Source organism: Rattus norvegicus, chromosome 2, assembly GCF_036323735.1.
Source record: "Rattus norvegicus strain BN/NHsdMcwi chromosome 2, GRCr8, whole genome shotgun sequence".
Taxonomy (NCBI): Eukaryota; Metazoa; Chordata; class Mammalia; order Rodentia; family Muridae; genus Rattus; species Rattus norvegicus.
In genome coordinates, this window is record NC_086020.1 from 178,255,325 (window position 1) to 178,274,539 (window position 19,215).

General features: G+C 43.7%; 2 protein-coding genes and 1 non-coding gene across 4 annotated transcripts; 1 reads left to right on the forward strand and 2 right to left on the reverse strand.

Annotated features, from left to right (window-relative positions):
• Positions 1 to 1,326: 1,326 nt before the first annotated feature.
• On the reverse strand, positions 1,327 to 1,398 carry Trnam-cau1 (transfer RNA methionine (anticodon CAU) 1). The gene has a single exon. It is a non-coding gene; the product is annotated as a tRNA-Met (tRNA).
• Positions 1,399 to 1,602: 204 nt separating this feature from the next.
• Positions 1,603 to 13,449, forward strand: Ilf2 (interleukin enhancer binding factor 2). Its single transcript, NM_001393800.1, has 14 exons — positions 1,603 to 1,713; positions 2,492 to 2,551; positions 2,890 to 2,932; positions 6,793 to 6,897; positions 7,211 to 7,288; positions 7,609 to 7,711; positions 8,763 to 8,828; positions 10,017 to 10,133; positions 10,995 to 11,073; positions 11,548 to 11,635; positions 12,371 to 12,432; positions 12,503 to 12,617; positions 12,724 to 12,814; positions 12,956 to 13,449. Exons 1-14 carry the CDS (start codon positions 1,709 to 1,711, stop codon positions 13,114 to 13,116), a joined length of 1,173 nt encoding a protein of 390 aa, NP_001380729.1. The 5' UTR covers positions 1,603 to 1,708; the 3' UTR covers positions 13,117 to 13,449.
• Positions 13,450 to 13,832: 383 nt separating this feature from the next.
• Positions 13,833 to 16,422, reverse strand: Snapin (SNAP-associated protein). Of its 2 annotated transcripts, NM_001170576.2 has the most exons (4): positions 16,249 to 16,422; positions 15,968 to 16,014; positions 15,587 to 15,705; positions 13,833 to 15,031 (listed from the first exon to the last, which is right to left on the reverse strand). In NM_001170576.2, the coding sequence occupies exons 1-4, from the start codon at positions 16,389 to 16,391 to the stop codon at positions 14,930 to 14,932; spliced, it is 411 nt and encodes a 136-aa protein (NP_001164047.1). In that variant the 5' UTR covers positions 16,392 to 16,422; the 3' UTR covers positions 13,833 to 14,929. The 2 variants fall into 2 exon arrangements, with proteins under 2 accessions (NP_001164047.1, NP_001020819.1); NM_001025648.2 differs by having other exon boundaries at positions 15,587 to 16,014.
• Between the last annotated feature and the right edge of the window lie 2,793 nt (positions 16,423 to 19,215).

Here is a 19,215-nt window from a genome sequence, read left to right on the forward strand (position 1 = left end):
CTCTCCAGTCCCTAAATAAACAAACTACTGTTGTTTTTGTTGTTGTTGTTATTATTATTATTATTATTATTATTAATTTGTTTGTTTGTTTGTTTTTTTGAGGTAGGGTTTCTCTGTGCAGCCCTGGTTGTCCTGGAACTTTCTCTGTAGATCAAGGCCAGTCTTGAATTCAGAGATCTGCCTGCCTCTGCCTCCCCAGTGCTGGGATTAAAGGCCTGCACGACAAGGTCCGGTTTAAGGATTTATTTTATGTTAAGTTATGTGTGTATATGTATACGTGCTTGTGAATACAATCCCCTAGAGGACTTTAGAGATTGACTGAACTTAGGGTTGGGGATTTAGCTCAGTGGTAGAGCGCTTGCCTAGGAAGCGAAGCGCAAAGCCCTGGGTTCGGTCCCCAGCTCCGAAAAAAAGAACTGCTGAGTCATCTCTGATCGAGCCCCAATAAAAAGAAAATCTAAAGGCAAACCTAACCCACGATAGTAGAAATCCAGTATGGTTATCTTTCTGAGATGATAAAATACTGTTTTTGTGAGGCAGGATCTCCCTATGTAGACTTACTTGGCATGGACTGGTTACCTAGAATAGTCTGACCTTGAACTCACAGAGATTCTCCTGCCGCTGCCTCCCAGGTGCGGGAATTAAAGACATGCTCCACCATGTTTACCAAAATATCCTTTAAATTTTTTTCCGTTACATTTATTTATGTTGTGTTTGTGGGTGTCACCACACCCACGGCATTCATAGTGAGGTCGGAGGACAAAATGCAGATCGCGGCTCACCTTCCATCACTGAGTCTCCAGAGGTCGAACTCAGGTAGTTGCGATTGTACCTGCCGACTCACCTTGCCGACCTGATAAAGTATTCCTTATTTTAATGAGGTTACTTAGAAGGAATAGATGCCTACAAAAGTAAATAATACATCAATACTTGTCAGAATCACCTAGCATAGGGAAGTGGGGAGGGAGGATCTGGGTGGAACTGGGGAAGAGAAATACATGATCAAGAAAAATTGTATGACAATTTTCAATAAAAAAGAATCATATAACAGTAATGATATTGAGGGAAAAAATGGTGGGAAATGGAACTATTTCTGATATTTCCGTAAGGTAAAAGTTATGTTTTCAAGTGAGGCGGCACACGGCAGAGATTGCTAAGAGTTTGATGACAGCTCAGGCTACATTAACGAGTATTATGTAAACTAGGGTGACAAAGCAAGACGCTGTCTGGAAAAAAAAGTTGGAGAAGGAAAAAAAACCCCACATCTCTTGCTATGGAAAAATTTAATTGTATTTTCACCCGTAAAAAGAAAAACAAAGTCTCCGATAGCAGAGGATGGTTTCGATCCATCGACCTCTGGGTTATGGGCCCAGCACGCTTCCGCTGCGCCACTCTGCTACCTACTGGTAGGCTATGCTTGTATTACCATAGAAGACTTTACCTGCTTACAGCCTCAAATTCTGAACGCCCTCTACTGTAAGTGGGGGAAATTGCCTCTGTCCCTGGTATGTCTTCTTATTGGTTGACTCCTTTACAGAGCATTTCCATTGGTTGCTGGGTTAACCAATAAACGCACGGGACGGAGTGAGGCGGGAGCCTATCGCGCAGGCGTTTGTTGGGACACGCCGACCCGACGTTTCTCTGTTACCTTGATTCTTCCAAGCGAAGAGCGGTTGAGTGGTCTCCATTGTTCAGGATTAAGCGAGCCATGAGGTAAGTAGACAGGGTGCTTGAAAGTTCCTGCCGTAGCCTCGAGGGATGGGGGGTTGGAGTTGGGGAGCAGGCTGAAATGGAGTCGGGGGAAGAAGGGCCTGTATCTGGGCGGCCGGCGGAAAGCCGGGCCGGAGAGAGTGGAGTAGGAGGAGGCTGGCCGACTCGGGGAATCGGGCCTGGAGGGGGGCCGGGCCCCAGCAGGGCAGTTGTGTTGATTCCTGGGTCTCGGGGGATGGAGGAGAGGTCTTAACGGACCAGGAAGATCACCCTCCGTGCGCAGTGAGCAGGCTGGAGCGCTGCACATTTTTCTGGTGCCTAGTGTTTGACCAATTGGACATGTCTCGTAACTGGTATGCTGTATTAATAAATGAGAAGTCACCTTACCCTGAATATTACGACCCGTGTGCCTCAGGATCGTGGGTTACTTAGTAGGGGTATGTATGTCAGGTTCTGAAACTCGTATTTTCCTGATGTGAGTTTTGATAAAATCCTGAATTAGAAGTGGGGTGTGGTGGCTCAGGATGCAGTCTTGGGGTGGGGGGAGGTAATGCAGGAGATACATGAGATTCCGTTTCAAAAACAGAAGAAAAAAAAGTCCAGAATTAGGATGTCATGAGAGTGGGACTGGACATCATTTGGAATCGGGGAGAAGTGAGCATGATATATCTGTCGACTTCAGTAGTTGGAGGGGGGTCAGGGTAAGTCACATTGAAATAACATTGATGGTGTGATGGAAACCTTTTTCAGCAACATGAGAGTAAAATGTATGTACTTTTAGGGGTGACAGAGGACGTGGTCGTGGTGGGCGCTTTGGTTCCAGAGGAGGTCCTGGAGGAGGGTGAGTGTGGCTGTTCACGTCTTTGCCTTGGTTTGTTTCAGTAGATAGGAGTTTGGAGTAGATTGTTCTGTTTGATTTTGTGAAAACCACTCGAAGCATTTCTTTTCCTCATGTCCTACAAAGTGAATTTGGCTTTTTGCTAAGAATGATGCAGCTTAGAAATGCCTGAATTCTTTTTTTTTTCGGAGCTGGGGACCGGAACCCAGGGCCTTGCGCTTCCTAGGCAAGCGCTCTACCACTGAGCTAAATCCCCAACCCCAGAAATGCCTGAATTCTTAAGACAGAATTCTCTTGCTTGCTTTCTGCCTGAATAATTTTGGATTGTTTTCATGTTTCAGGTTCAGGCCTTTTGTGCCCCACATCCCCTTTGATTTCTATTTGGTGAGTATTTTGGCTTTGGAGAACTTGACTGGCTACTGCTCACTTACAGGTGTAGAAGCCCAGAATCCTTGTTAATGACGTTAGATACTGTTTGGAGTAGGATTCAAGAATGGATCTGTTCTTTGAGAGTGGGTCTTCTGTATGATTGGCTGGCCTGGAACTCTATGTATACCAAGCTGACTGCAAATTCATCATCTTCCTGCCTCAGCCTCCTGAATGCTAGAATTACAGGCATTCATCTGCTGTAAGTTTTTTTTTTTTTTAAGATTTATTTATTTATTATATATAAGTACACTGTAGCCGTCTTCAGACACACCAGAAGAGGGCATCAGATCCCATTACAGACAGTTGTGAGCCACCATGTAGTTGCTGGGAATTGAGCTCAGCACCTCTGGAAGAGCAGTAGTGCTCCTAACCACTGAGCCATCTCTCCAGCCCCCCTGCTGTAAGTTTTTATTTACTTAGTTTGAGTGCTAGAGATGTGAACATGCTACATGTATACCCCATTAACTGGTTTTATTTTATTATTGTATTTATTATATATTGCAATCTACTTAGAGCTATAACTACAGGTCTAACATGGCTCTAGCAGAGGACACAAGTTTTTCCCGGTTCTTACATCGTACATAGTGCACATCTGTCTGTAACTCTGATTTCCAAGGCTCTTACGTCTCTGTTGACTTCCACAGGCTCTTGCACACAGGATGCATATACACACACTGTGGCACTCGCATATACATAAATACATATTAAAAACAAGCCAGTTCACCAGCCCAGCCAGTCTTAAAGAGAATGAAGTCCTTTTGTGATACCAGCAATGGAAACCCCAGCAATAGGACCATTGTTAGTGTTCAGGGCCAGCCTGGGCTACAAATGAACCGTCTCAATAAGAACAAAACTTAGAAAAGAGTGTAAGCAAGGCAGGGAAGATACTTTCTTTACAGTTTGATTGTAATATTTGTCTAGAAAATACTTTTTTTTTTTTTTCTTTTTTTTCGGAGCTGGGGACCGAACCCAGGGCCTTGTGCTTGCTGGGCAAGCGCTTTACCACTGAGCTAAATCCCCAACCCTAGAAAATACCTTTTTTTTAAAAAAAAATATTTTTAGGACTTATTTATTTACTTTGAGACATTGCGTGTGTGTGTGTGTGTGTGTGTGTGTATGTGTGTGTGTGTGTATAAAACCTTGGCTGGCCTGGAACTCAGAGATCTGCCTGCCTCTGCCTCCAGAGTGCTCAATGTGTATATTATACTACATGGTAGATTATAATTAGTTTCTTTCTTTCTTCATTTATGTTTGGATTTTTAAACAGGGCTTTTCTCTGTAGCCCTGGCTATCCTGGAACTCAGAAACCCACTTGCCTCTGCCTCCTGAGTGTGTGCCACCATTGCCATCTGGCTTTTTTTTTTTTTTTATCAGGGGCAGCTCTTTTTTTTTTTTTTTCGGAGCTGGGGACTGAACCCAGGGCCTTGCGCTTGCTAGGCAAGTGCTCTACCGCTGAGCTAAATCCCCAACCCCCCATCTGGATTTTTTTTTTTTTTAATTTTTTTGTGTATGTATAAAGTGCTTGCAGTATATATATATATATATACATACATACATACATATATACATACATATATTATATGTTCACCACCTGCATGCTTGGTACCTTTGGAGGATAGAAGAGGTTTGTCAGAGGTTGTGAGCTACCATGGGCGTGCTAGGGATCAGTCTGGTTCCTCTGCAACAGTAGCAAACACTCTTACTGCTGAGCATTCTCTCTCTCTCTCTCTCTCTCTCTCTCTCTCTGTGTGTGTGTGTGTGAGAGAGAGAGAGAGAGAGAGAGAGAGAGAGAGAGAGAGAAGAGAAGAGAAGAGAAGAGAACACAGGGTTTCTTTGTGTAGCCTTTGCCTGTTCTGGAACTCACTCTGTAGACCAGGCTGGCCTTGAACTAACAGAGATCTGCCTTGCCTCTGTCTCAATGAGGTAGCGATGAGGGCTACCACCACCCGGCCTTTATCTGTTTTAATGTAAATGATGAGCACTCTGGCTGCTGTTGTAGCTTCCTTGTAGAGTGCTTGCCTGGCCTGCATAGACCAGAGTATTTCATATGTCAGGGTGGACTGCACACCTATAATTCCAAGTCCAGAAGAAGAAGAGGCAGGAGGATAAGATTCAGTCATCCTCAGCTACCTAGCAAGTTCAGGTCAGCCTGCAATTTATATAAGACCTGTTTCAAAAAAAAATAATAATAATAGCAGAAAAATAAGGTTTGTATTTGGACTTGAACATCTGAAGGACTTAAAAACAAGTGTTGTAAGGTGTACTGGCTTTAAAATGGAGTGGATGGGGGGTTGGGGATTTAGCTCAGTGGTAGAGCGCTTGCCTAGGAAGCGCAAGGCCCTGGGTTTGGTCCCCAGCTCCGAAAAAAAGAAAAGAAAAAAAAAATGGAGTAGATGGGAAAAATAGAATTAAATGTAGAATTTTCTGGGTTTTTTATTTTTTTAATTCTAAAGATTTATGTGTGTGTGTCTGTCTGTATGTGCACCACACACATGCATAGTACTAGTGGAAAGCTGAAGAGGGGGTCAGATTCCTTGGAACTGTACTTACTGGTGGATGTGAGACCCATGCTGTTGCTGGCAACTGAACCTGGGCCTTCCAAGAACAGCCAGTGCTTTTTAACTGCAAAGTCATCTCTCCAGCCCCTATTATTATTATTACTCTTTATGATACATTTTCATTTTATGTACATTGGTGTTTTGCCTCATGTGTGTCTGTGTGAAGGTGTTAGATCCTCTGAAAGTGAAATTACAGATAGCTGTGAGCTGCCACATGGGCACTGGGAGTTGAACCTGGGTCCTCTGCAAAAGCAGTCAGAGCCATCTCTCCAGTCCCTCTAGTTTATGTTTTAAAAAGTGCTTTTTATTACATTTATTACTACATGTACACGACAGCAAATATGGTGATCAGACTTGCAGGAATGGTGTTCTGAGTGGGTCCCAGAATTAATGACTCAGGGCCTTTGCTGCCAAGCCATCTCACTGGTTCCTGTTTATATCTTTTTGAAGCTGGTTTTGAACTGTTGGTTCTCCTGTCTCTTTCTTCAAAGAGCTGAGATCACAGCTGGGATTACAAGGGCATAACATTTTTGTTTCCTTTTGTAGTATTGGGGAAAAAGTCTCTTGTGCACTTTTCTTAATTTTCTTTTTTCAAGACAGGGTTTCTCTGCTTAGGACTGGCTGTCCAGGGCTGAACTTAACTCTATAGACAAGACTGGCTTCAAATTCACAGAGATCTGTTTTTTTTTTTTTTTTCCCCCGGAGCTGGGGACCGAACCCAGGGCCTTCTGCTTCCTAGGCAAATGCTCTACCACTGAGCTAAATCCCCATCCCCCCCCCTTTTTTTTTTATTTATTTATTTATTTATTTTTTTTGGTTCTTTTTTTCGGAGCTGGGGACCGAACCCAGGGCCTTGCGCTTCCTAGGTAAGCACTCTACCACTGAGCTAAATCCCCAGCCCCCTTTTTTTTTTTTTAAAGATTTTTTTTTTCTATTCTTTTTTTTTTCGGAGCTGGGGATCGAATCCAGGGCCTTGCGCTTGCTAGGCAAGCACTCTACCACTGAGCCAAATCCCCAACCCCAAGATTTACTTATATAGCTTATGTATATCAGTGTCCTGTCTGCACATATGTTTACATTGCCAGAAGAGGGAAGCAGATCCCATTATAGATGGTTGTGAGCCACCATGTGGTTATTCAGAATTGAATTCAGGACTTCTGGAGAGGAGCCAATGCACTTAAACCACTGAGCCAATCTCTTCAGTCCCTCTTCTATGAATTATTTTTGGTAAATAACATAATTTAATTTCTGGTTTAGTGTGAAATGGCTTTTCCCCGGGTCAAACCAGCACCTGATGAGACCTCCTTCAGTGAAGCCTTGTTGAAGAGGAATCAAGACCTTGCCCCCAATTCTGCTGAGCAGGTATGTGCTGTCCATGGGCTGTGTTAAAAGTTCAGAGTTTCGGTCCCCAGCTCCGAAAAAAAAAAAAAAAAAAAAAAAAAAAAGTTCAGAGTTAAAGAACTGTTACTCCATCTGGTTAGGGAGAGTGTAAGCCAGTAGTAGACACTTGAGGCCCTAGGTGTGATTCTCATCAAGAGCCGTTAGAGCCCAAACTCCTCTGTGTGTGTAATTATTCATCTCCCTCCTTGTTGTAGGTGGAGAGTCTGGTGATGATGTTGCAGATGTTGTGTGTCATTTTTGGCTTTAGGGTATTTTTGCTTTGTGATGTTTTCAGGCTTCTATCCTTTCTTTGGTGACAAAAATAAACAATGTGATTGACAACTTGATTGTGGCTCCAGGGACATTTGAAGTGGTGAGTTTTTGATTTAATCCCAAGAACGGGCACCCTTGGTGGTACGGAAATTTCCTTGGCTCTTGCCTGTTAATATTTCAGTTGTCTGTTATTCAAATCAAAGCCTAAAATGGAAAAGTACAGAGAATTCTGGAAAATTCCTAATCTTGAGGACAAGATTGTATCACTGGTCAGCTAACCATGCCCAGGTTTCTGGTTATCTAGGGGTGAGATTTCAGCATGGCTGCTTCCAAATCTGGGTATTAAGAAGCAGCTGAAATGGTTCTATGAGGACTCAGCACCTTTATTTTTCTAAACGTCTCTGAAATCCCTTTCAATAGCAAATTGAAGAAGTCCGACAGGTAGGATCATATAAAAAGGGGACAATGACTACAGGACACAATGTGGCTGACCTGGTGGTAATACTAAAGATTCTGCCAACATGTAAGTATATCTCTTATCTTTCTCCGTTGGGGATGGGGCTCAGGGCCTTGGGCATGTTAGCTTGTCATGGAATGCCTGAAAGCACAGGACCTCTGAAGGTTCGAGTTTATTACTGAATATGTAGTGGCCATAGCAGTTGGTCTTATAATCAGTCAGGTCAGTGTAGGTCAAAGGTTAACAGGAGTCTCAGCCCACTCTTTTTCTTTTCCTTCAAAGATTTAATAGATTTATTTCTATTAGTGTTATGGGTATTTGTATGTATGTGTACCATGTACATGCCTTGGGCTTACAGAGGTTAGAAGAGGGCTTTGGATCTCCTGGAACTGGAGATATAGATGGTTGTGAACCACCAAATGGATGTTGGGAATAAATCCAGGTCCTCTACAAGAGGAACACGTGCTCTTAACCTCTGAGGCATTTCTCTAGCCACTCCAGCCCACTTTCCTAAGCATTGAGATTAGATTTAGGGCTAGTAATAATTGTAGCCCAGATTCATTTATGTATTTCATCATTATTTGTGTGTGAATGTGTGGAAGGAAAATAGCAGATTTATTATTTATTTATGGTTGGTTTGCTTTGAAACAAGGTCTCACTATGGAGCCCTAGCTGTCCCCCAGCTTGCAGAGATCTGCTTGTCTCTGCCCTCTGAGTGTTGTCATTAGAGGTGTACACCATCACTTCAGGCTCTTTGCTGGTGGTGTTGGTGTTGGTGTTGGTGTTGGTGGTGTACATGTGTAAGGTATGGGGGCACATACCTTTAGTTAGTCCCAGCACTTGGGAGAGAGAGGCAGCCAAATATCCTAGTTTGAGGCCATGGTTACACAGGAAAACCTGGTCTCAACAAAGAAAAAGAAAACAAGGTGTGCATACCTGAGGATTCTTGTTCCCCGAGTCTTCTCAATCTGTCCAGGCTTCCATTGCCCTGGCAAGAGCATTCATTGTAGCTTCATTTGGTGTATGGTAGAACTAGAGACGCCAAGCTGTTTCCCAATAGGGAAATGTACAGAGATGAATCCCTGTAACACTCTTCTGTCCTTTCTCTCCAATGCAGTGGAAGCTGTTGCCGCCCTTGGGAACAAAGTTGTGGAAAGCCTGAGGGCACAGGATCCCTCAGAAGGTTTGACTTTGAGTTTGTTGCTAAATATGTATGTAGTGGCCACAGCAGCTGGTCTGACAGTCAGGTCGGTGTAGGTCTCAGGTATTTAGTTTATATTCTTTTTTATGAAAGGTGGGTTATGAGACAGACTTACTTGATAGTCCAGGCTGGCCTCAAATTACATTCCTCCTACCTCAGCCTCCCAAGTGCTAGGATTATAGATATGGGTGCACTACTGAACTCTTGATTTCTGTGTTAAAGCTCTATAATTCAGAAATAACCCTCAGCTTAAAGATGTACTGCTTTTCGTTTTTATGTGTGTGGTGTTGAGATTGAACACAGCACTTCCTGAGTGCTCGGCCATCAGTCTGCCACCGAGCTTCATACTCAGGCCTGTTGTTGCTTTAGGTCTTGGTTCTCTCTTCCCTACCCTTTTCCTGTAGTCAGGTTGGTCTCCTTGCTGCCTCTTTTCCATGTTCTGGTGTCCATGCTCTTATTGATGCTTTTTGGTACATGGTTATTAATCCCAGCACTTGGAAGCCTAAGCAGGAGGATCTGAAGTCTGGGACCAGCCTTCAATATGTCCAATATGTCCAACTTGTCTCAAAAACTAAATAGCCCACTGCCAGAAAACTGGCCTGTTTAACCATATGTGGCACACTATAACCCCCGCATTTGAAAACCGGGGGTTGGTAATTTAAGGCCTGAACTATATACATAGTAAGACCTTATGTCACAAAACAAAATGAAGGATGGGTTGATACGGCTTACTTGGTAGAGTATGTTGTGCGCGCGCGCGCGTGTGTGTGTGTGTGTGTGTGAAGTTCTAAGATTTGTATCAGTATTACATAAACCAGCTTTGCTGGCACATGCCTTTACTCAGGACTGGTGAGTGGAGGAAGGAGGATCAGGAGTTCAAAGTCACCTTGGCTTCATAATGTGTTGGGAGACAGCCTGAGCTACATGAGATCTTGTCTCAAAAGCTAGATGGCTCAGTGGGTGAATGTGCTTGCCACCAAGCCTGATGACTTGAATTCATTCCGTGGGACCTACATGGTGGAAGGAGAGAACTGATTCCTAAAGGTTGTCCTTTGGCCTTTCTATAGGAGTGTGAGTGTTCACTCTCACGTGCTCTAAAGATAATACAGTTTTTAAAAAAATCAAAACAGGACAAATATGTTTTACATCTTGATTATTTTGTTCTTTTAGTCTTGACCATGCTGACTAATGAAACTGGCTTTGAAATTAGCTCTTCTGATGCTACGGTGAAAATTCTCATTACAACAGTGCCACCCAATCTCCGGAAACTGGACCCAGAACTCCATTGTGAGTCGCCCTCATTCCCCATTGCTGAGAGTTATTAGGGTGGGGGTGGAGTGGGGGCAAAACTAGTTGATAGCCAAAGCTTTGAAGCTCTATGGAAATTTCTGTATTTTTTGTCCACTGTAAAGGAGTTTAACTTGCCTTTAATTTGTAGTTAATTTTACCAGCTTCCTAGTGGATTTTCTGTTGCGGGAGTTTTTGCTATGCCACAGATGGCCCTCCTGCACCTGCCAGGAGCTATCTTTTGGATCCACAAATGAAAGACACAGACACACACACATTAGCCTATTTTTATAATGCCTTGGCTGCCTCAAAGGCCGGGCACTCCTAAACCTTCCCGATGTCCCAGGCCCAAACGGGAAAGTGTCCAGTGACCACTCACCCGAAATCTCACATGGCTGGTTGGCTTTATTCTCCCCATTCCTCTCCCTGGTTCCTCTGTGTCCTACCTGAGCAACTCTTAATTACCCTGCCCCATGCCCAGCCTCTGGCTGTTGGCATTTTTACTGATTGATCAAAAACCAATTGGGGACAAGGATCTTCAGTGTGTGGACATGAAGATTCTCCACCGAATCAAAGCATAGAACCAATCTCCAACATTTTCAAAGTCTAAAAGGATTACAGAAGAAACAAAAATTGAAGAAAAGATAAAAAGTAAAAGCTTATATAAATGTGAAGGGAAATAGATTACTGGAAAAGATAAGTGTGTTCCCTGTTGCATATTTGGCTGAGGAGGAACAACAGTGTTTGGACAAAAGGCTTGCTACCTTAGCCTTGCCACATTTCTGGATGGGTATTGATTGGGATTGAATATATTGCACACATAAAAGGCAAGTTTTTTTATCCTGTTGTACTTGTTTTCAGTGGACATCAAGGTGTTGCAGAGTGCCTTAGCGGCCATCCGGCATGCCCGCTGGTTTGAAGAAAATGCTTCTCAGTCCACGTGAGTCTCATTTATATAAAATAACCTTTCCTGAGGAGTGTAATGATTCTGGCCTGTAACCCAACAACCATGAATAACAGTACAGGCCCTTACTTTCTCTGACAGAACTATTTCAGATGTGATGTTTGACTTTTACCTAAAATAAGATTGAAGGAGGATGTGTGTGTGTGTGTGTAAGTGTGTATGTATACATAATATATGCACATATGCACATATATACATGCATATATTTTATTTGTTGTGTGTGCGTGCCGGCATGTATATGTCATTGTCATTTGTAGTCTGAGCACAGCTTTAAGGAGTTCTCTTCTGTGAGTCTTAGGGATTGAATTCAGGTTTGTCAGACTTACGGTACAAATGCCTTTCTCTGCTGAGCCAGCTGGTAGGTACCATGTATATAGTACAGCTTTGACTCCTAACTTTTGTAGAAATATCAATATGTTGTGATTTATAATCCCTGGGTCTCTTATTCAGAGTTAAAGTTCTCATCAGATTGCTAAAGGACTTACGGATTCGTTTTCCTGGTTTTGAGCCTCTTACACCCTGGATCCTTGACCTACTTGTAAGTAAAAAGGGGAGGTTGAGGGTGTAGCCTGTGTATAGTGCTTTTCTAATATGTGAGAGTTCAATTGCCAGCACTGCACAAAGGAACAAGGGTGCACTGTGGTCACTCTTCCTCTAGATTGCTCTCTTTTTTGAAATAGTGTTTCCTTTATGTAGCCCTGGCCTTGTGGAGCTTGCTTTGTAGACTAGGCTGGCCTTAGACTCTGGTCTGCCTTTGCCTCCATAGTACTGGAATTAAGGGTGTGTGCAAACACATGGAGCTGGATTACTTTTTTTTTTTTTAAAGGATTTATTTATTTATTTTATGTATGTGAGCACACTGTCTTCGGACACACCAGAAGAGGGCATTCAGATGGTTAGGAGCCACCATGTGGTTGCTGGGAATTGAACTCAGGACCTTTGGAAGAGCAGTCAGTGCTCTTAACCGCTGAGCCATCTCTCCGGCCTGGAGCTGGATTACTCTTAAACCTACCAACATTTAAGAAATTCAGTGAAGCTTAAGGGAAATTTTGGTTAATCTTAGAGAGGCAGAGTTAGAGGACAGCAGGGTTACTTAGGGAGACAGGAAGGTTTAGTGTGTGAAGTCTCCTACTTCACTGAGGCTTTAATACTCACGTAGCAGTTACTGCTGTCAGCTCATTACTGCTAGTTTTCCTCATGACTTGAAGTTTTAGTGTGTTTGAATATGGAATTGCCAGACGGTAGCATGCCTACCAGACTTACTCTCTTCCAGGGGCACTACGCTGTAATGAACAACCCCACCAGACAGCCTTTGGCCCTGAACGTGGCTTACAGGTATAACATGCTTCTCTGGGTTTTGGTTATAAGTTGTTTTGGATGCTTTCTAAGTGTTTTTGTGTTTCAGGCGCTGCTTGCAGATTCTGGCTGCAGGACTGTTCCTGCCAGGGTCAGTGGGCATCACTGACCCCTGTGAGAGTGGCAACTTCAGGGTACACACAGTTATGACCCTAGAACAGCAGGTATTAAGACAACCATGAAATAAGTGAGGTTCTGGCTAGAAGGCCAAGGATGTCAGTCATGTGTAGTCTGTTTATTTTGGCTCATGTTTTCCTCCTTATTCTTCAGGATATGGTCTGCTACACAGCTCAGACTCTGGTTCGAATTCTCTCCCACGGAGGCTTTCGGAAGATCCTTGGGCAGGAGGGGGACGCCAGCTGTAAGTTCTCTCTGTGGTGTGGTTCAGGGGCTCTATCTATAGAGAAGCTGTATCTTAAGGTTGTCTTAATATGAATGAATATAGCTTATTTTGTTTACTGGGCTATTTCCATGAAGTGAGTTTTATCCCTGTCTCTTCTAGATCTTGCTTCTGAAATATCTACCTGGGATGGAGTGATTGTGACACCTTCAGAAAAGGCCTATGAAAAGCCGCCTGAGAAGAAGGAGGGAGAGGAAGAGGAAGAGAACACAGAAGAGCCGCCTCAGGGAGAAGAAGAAGAAAGCATGGAGACTCAGGAGTGACCTTCCCCAAGGGAAAATGAGCCTGAGCCAGCCACCACGGGGCTTCAGATGGTGGCATTTCTGTGGTATAGGGAGATAGCAGGAAGGAAAACAGACTGTAAAGAAAATGTCATTCTAGTGTTTTGATAGTGGCCAAGCAGCTAGAAATCTCCCATTTGTGACTGCATATGCCATCCGTCCATCTGTAATGAAGCAGATGCCACACATTCCCAATATTTAAACCTAACCACTCCCAACCAGTACCTTTTGTTGAAATGTTGTAAACTGTTGTTGAGTGTCTGGGGATTTTTTTTTTTTTTTCTAAGAAAAATGATTAAAGTACTTCCTACTAGGGCTTTTGGTTTTGTTTTTCTTCAGTATGTAGCAACCACCTCTGCCTTCTATATACTTCATTAGAATTCAAGTTGAGTCCTTTATTATAAACATTGAGATTGCTGTTTCAAATTATATAAATTAAAAGTAATGGACTCCTGGAATAACATTTAAGCATGTGATGGTTGATTTTCATGTCAGCTTGGCCTGAAATACCTGAATTTTCTGATTAACCCTAAGTGTGAATGAAAACATCCTGTGAGCTCAGTGCTTGGGTAGAATAAAGGGATAAAAGGAAGCAGGCAGAGGACAGCATTCCCTTCTCAGAAGAGTACTCTCATGTCTCAAAATAGGCCCCAAAACATGGGTCAAGGTGAACCCTTTGAAACCACAATACAATATTCTTTTTTGTTAAAATAACCATTGCAAGGATTTATTAATAATGCTGAGTAATACTTAATATTAACATAGTCAAGCCAGGGTGGTCAAGAGGATAAATTATTTATCTTGACTTTACCTAGGTCTGTAATTGTAAACAAAATTAAGTTACAGGTAAACTTTGCCCAGGCCCAAGTAATAAGAGTAACAGTATGGTTAACACTGGCTAACTAGGCCTCGAAATGGTAGCACTTAAATATGTAACTTTTAATTTTTTATTTTATGAGAATGGATGTTTTACCTGCATGTATGTCTGCAACGTGTGTGTATGTGTGCTACACCTAGAAAGGCCAGACAAGGGCATTGGATTCACCTGGAATCACCATGTGGGTGCTAGGAACTGAACTCCATCTGGAAGAACCACCAGTGCTCTTAACCATTGAGCTATCCCTCTAGCCCTTAAAACATGTAGTAGCCTAAACACAATCACAAAAGCTTAGGGGCTCTCAGCTATCAAGGCTCTGCCCTTGACCTTGGATTCTCATGTTATTTGTCATGCTCTCCTTGGGCAGGAATGAAGGCAATAGTTGTGATACTTGTTAATAGGAACTAACCTAAACACTAAAAATGTGTAAGATGATTCTGGGAAGGTTATTACCTTCTGAGAGGAACTGTGGTGAGGCAGAGAGGGAGAAGTAGTGTACTTTCTGCAATAAATCTCTGGTGTCTTCCCAGATTTTCTAGCACATGATGCCTAATTTACTTAACATTCTTTGGGAGAAAATGTACAAAGGCTTGAGCCAGGCACCCTGACACATGCCTATTATGATCCCAGCATTCAGGAGGCTAAGGCAAGAAAATATGTTTGAGGCCAGCCTGCCTTACATATTGAGACCTTGTCTCAAGAAACAAAACAAAAGGTAGAGGCTCATTCTTGGAAGGACACTGTAATGGAGGTTCTTTAGGAATAGTCCTGCTGTATGCATATTTCTTGAGGCTGCTACATGAATGAGTACATAGTGCAAACAAATCAAAGGTCTACGGAGACTTTGCTGGAATCTTCTGTCTACCAAGACAAAGCTGTTGGAGAATAGTACTGTATACTCTGGTCATAGGTCCAGGCTTATTTGCTTGGAGAACCAGGAGGGTAAACTCCTGAATCCAGCATGGCTCTCCTGCGGGCTGTTTCCTTGGCCACACTGTGGTTTAACCGCCTTAGTCGTTCCTATAAGACAGGAAGATAGGAAATCTAATGCCTGCTGTAAAAGGTTTTAACTGAGTCAGGTAAGGGTGAGTCAAGAAAGGGCTGACTTCCCCTCTTCCCCTAGACCCCAGATTGTGTCTTCCTTCTGTGTAGCCCTGGAACTTGCTCTGTAGACCTCAGACTCAGATATTTGCAAGCTTCTACCTCCAGCTGGCTACACACCTGTCTGGTTCTTTTCAAGCCAGCCCTTTAAATAAAACCCATAAATGACAGCCACTAGAAATGAAGAATTGAGTCTAGTATGCAGGAGGCCCTAAGTTTGAGGCCCAGTATTGGGGGTGGGGTAGTATGGACTTCTATCGTCAGATCAGTTAATACCACTCTTCCCCCCTGAGTTGCTTTCACTGTGTTGAAGACATAAAGCAGGATAAAGAACTAAAGGACTCAATTTTCTTTTTTTTTTTTTGAGAGAGGGTTATGCCCAAAGTTCAAGCCACCCTTCTTGCCTTAACCTACCAAATGCTGAAATTACAGCATGCAATACCATGCTCTGTCGGAATTTTTTTTTTTTTTTACCTGTGCATTCTGTAAAATATTGTTGACCAAGACAACTCGCCGCCTGGCATTAAGCAGCTTCTTAACATAGGGGTCCAGATCCAGGGCCACCTTCTGATCCTCATTGATCCGGCACAGTTCTGTAAAGAGGAAATGTGCAACCAACATCTAATGGCTCATTTTTTTGTTCTTAGGGAACGTAAGAAAGGAATGGGATGAAAAATACTCTTGCAGCCTTGTGCGATCCACACCTTCCCTTCTTCCATTCTGTCTTAAAAATATCCCCGGAGTCCGTGGGTAGTTCTGATATTGAGAAGCAAGTGACAGAAACCTAGCCTAACCTGGGAAAACAGTTCCTGAAAGCGAGATCAGGGATTCTAGGTATTTTGGGTGCTCACTCACCTGTAGCTAGGTTGTCAATTTGTTCCCGGAGCTCTACTTGGCTTTCTCTGCAAAGTGGTACAAAAGCCTACAAACGGTCAGTGACTGGAACGCGGGAAACGAATTCTACTTATTCCCCAAATACTGAGGCAAGCCAACCTTAACTTAAAGGCCTCGCCCAGGCCCTTCCGCCTCTACCCAGTCTCAACAGCAGTGTCTCAAGAACGTCTCTAATCTTTTCGGGGCCCCGCCCCTACAAAGCCAGTTCCGAAGGCCCCGCCCCCAGTAACCCGGTCTGGCACCTGACCGCGTGCACGTGAGAGTCGAGTTGCTGCACAGCAGGTCGCAGGAACTCCAGGAGCCCCTCGGCAAAGAGGTCGCGGCCTGTGGGCCCCGCCACTGGGGTCCCGGCCCCAGACACGGCAGCGGAACCAGCCGCGGCCATCGCGAACTGCCCTGACGCCCTCAGCCTGCCGCGAGGGCCGCCGGGAACTATAGGCCGCCGCTGTGCGCCGCGAGGGGGCGCTTAGAAACAACCCTGACAGCAGTGGGATAGCTGGGAAATGGAGTCCTCAGTGAGCCGGGTCAAGCAGGGCCGACACCAGAGCCCCCTGGAAGTTGTAGTTCTTCCATGGACCTGTAGGGGGCGGGATCTAGAGTTCAGGAGCCTGCAGGAAATATTTTTCTTTTCTTCTTTCTTCTTCTTTCTTCTTCTTTCTTCTTCTTTTTTCTTCTTTCTTCTTCTTCTTCTTCTTCTTCTTCTTCTTCTTCTTCTTCTTCTTCTTCCTCTTCCTCTTTCTTCTTCTTCCTCTTCCTCTTCCTCTTCCTCTTTCTTCTTCTTCTTCTTTCTTCCTCCTCCTCCTCTACCTCCTCCTCCTCTTCTTCTTCTTCCTTCCTCCTCCTCCTCCTCCACCTCCTCCTCTTCTTCTTCTTCCTTCCTTCCTCCTCCTCCTCCTCCTTCTCCTCTTCTTCTTCCTTCCTTCCTCCTCCTCCTCCTCCTCTTCTTCTTCCTTTCTCCCTCCTCCTCCTCCTCCTCCTCCTCTACCTCCTCCTCCTCTACCTCCTCCTCCTCTACCTCCTCCTCTACCTCCTCCTCCTCCTCTACCTCCTCCTCCTCCTCCTCTATCTCCTCTTTCTGAGTGCATATTTATTTCATAGCTCTGGCTGTCTTGGTAATCACTATGTAAACCAGGCTGTCCTTGAATTCACTGAGGTTTGCTTGCGTCTGTCGCTTAAAGAAGTGCTCTACCACTACCAGCCTTTGTTCTTTTATTTTTAAAAGGTGAAAGAAAATAAGTGCTATTGTCCACAGCCTTCCCCATGGGAATTGATGAGAAAGCCAGATTATATTCATGTTAAGAGTTCTTCTCTCTTTCTCTTCCCCTCTCACTCCCTCGTTTCCTTCTTTTCCCCCTCTATCTCCCTCTCCCACTTTTTCTTGAAGACAGGATTTCTTTGTGTGACCCTGTCTGGCCTTGAACTCCAGTGATGGATTAAAGGTGTGTCCCACCACTGACCGGCGAGTTTCATTTCTAACAATTTTTTTTTCTTTTTTCCTTTTTTTTTCGGATCTGAGGACCGAACTCAGGGCCTTGCGCTTGCTAGGCAGGCGCTCTACCACTGAGCTAAATCTCCAACCCGAGTTTTATTTCTAAAGATTGTTATTTTTGTTAGAGAAAGTCCTGCCATGTTGCCAAGGCTAGCCTTGAACTCATAATCTCTCTTTCAGTCTTTTCAGTACTGGAGTTACAGGCCTGTGTCACCATGACAGGATTTAAAGTTGAGGGTTTATTTTTTCTCTGAATTTTTTGAGGAGGGCTTGAACCCAGGGCCTTGTGAGAAAGCTAGACAATTGTTCTGCTGAGCTACAACCCACAGTTCCTTATCCCTCCCGGCCCCCTTTCACTTTGAGACAAATTTTCACTAAATTGCCAGATTGGACTTGCATTTGCTTCATAGTACACACATGCCTTGAAAATGTGTTCCTCCTGCCTCAGGTTCAGGCTTGTACCAGCTCTAAAGAAGTTTTTTATTTGTTTTTTGATTTTATTTTGTGTATGCTCCTGTGTAGAAACCTGTGCCGTGGCATATGGGTGGAGGTCAGAGGACAATTTGTGAGAAGTCAATTCTCTCCTTCCATCATGTGAGTCCTCAACATTGAACTCGAATCTTCAGGTTTGGCAGCAGGTCCCTTAACTTTCAGAGCCATTTTGCTTGCCCTTCTTTTTTCTTTTTTCTTTTTTTTTTTTTTTGTTTTCTTTTTTGGTGTGTACATGTAGGGTGTGGATGGGTATGAATATATTGGTGCAATGGGTGCCCAGGGAAGTCAGGGGTGTGGCTTACAGGCAGTTGTAAGCTGGCTGACAAGGGTGCACAGAACCAAACCGGTTCTCTGGAAAAGCACTATGTGCTAAACCATTGCTCCAGCCCCCTTACAGATTTACTCCTTTTTTTTTTTTTTTTTTTTTTTTTTTGGTTCTTTTTTTCGGAGCTGGGGACCGAACCCAGGGCCTTGCGCTTCCTAGGTAAGCGCTCTACCACTGAGCTAAATCCCCAGCCCCCAGATTTACTCCTTTTAAAAATTATTACTTTAAAGCTAGGTGCAGGTGTATGTGTTCGTACAGGTACACTTGGAAGTCAGAGACAAAAAGTCCCCTGGAGCTTTGAGGGCACAAGTGTTGGATTCCCTAGAGCTGGATTTAACAAGTTTCCTGATGTGGGAACTCATCTGGAGACTTGCTAGAGCAGTTAAGTACTCTTAATCACTGAGCCATCTCTTCAGCCTTCTCTCTATCAAGAATATTTTTAATGGCATCAAGTATGCACAAAATTGTAGATGCTTTAAAAAAGAACGGATTTAAGAATGAAATTCTGGGGGCTGGGGATTTAGCTCAGTGGTAGAGCGCTTACCTAGGAAGCGCAAGGCCCTGGGTTCGGTCCCCAGCTCCGAAAAAAAGAACCAAAAAAAAAAAAAAAAAAAATGAAATTCTGATATAGGCTAGGACAGGGATGGCCCTTAAGGATGTTTTTGCTACACAAAATAACACAGCCTCCAAAGAATAAACATATAGTTTCATTTATATGAATGGCCAAATTCATAGAGATAAAAATGCAAGTTGTGGCTGTGTGTGAGGACCCTTGCACAGCATGCCTGAGGCTCCAGGTTAGTTTATCAACACGGGAAACAACAAAAGTAGGACTGGATTGGGAGGAGTGGAGAATACATGATTATGCATTTGCTGCTACTGAACTATACACTTAGACATACT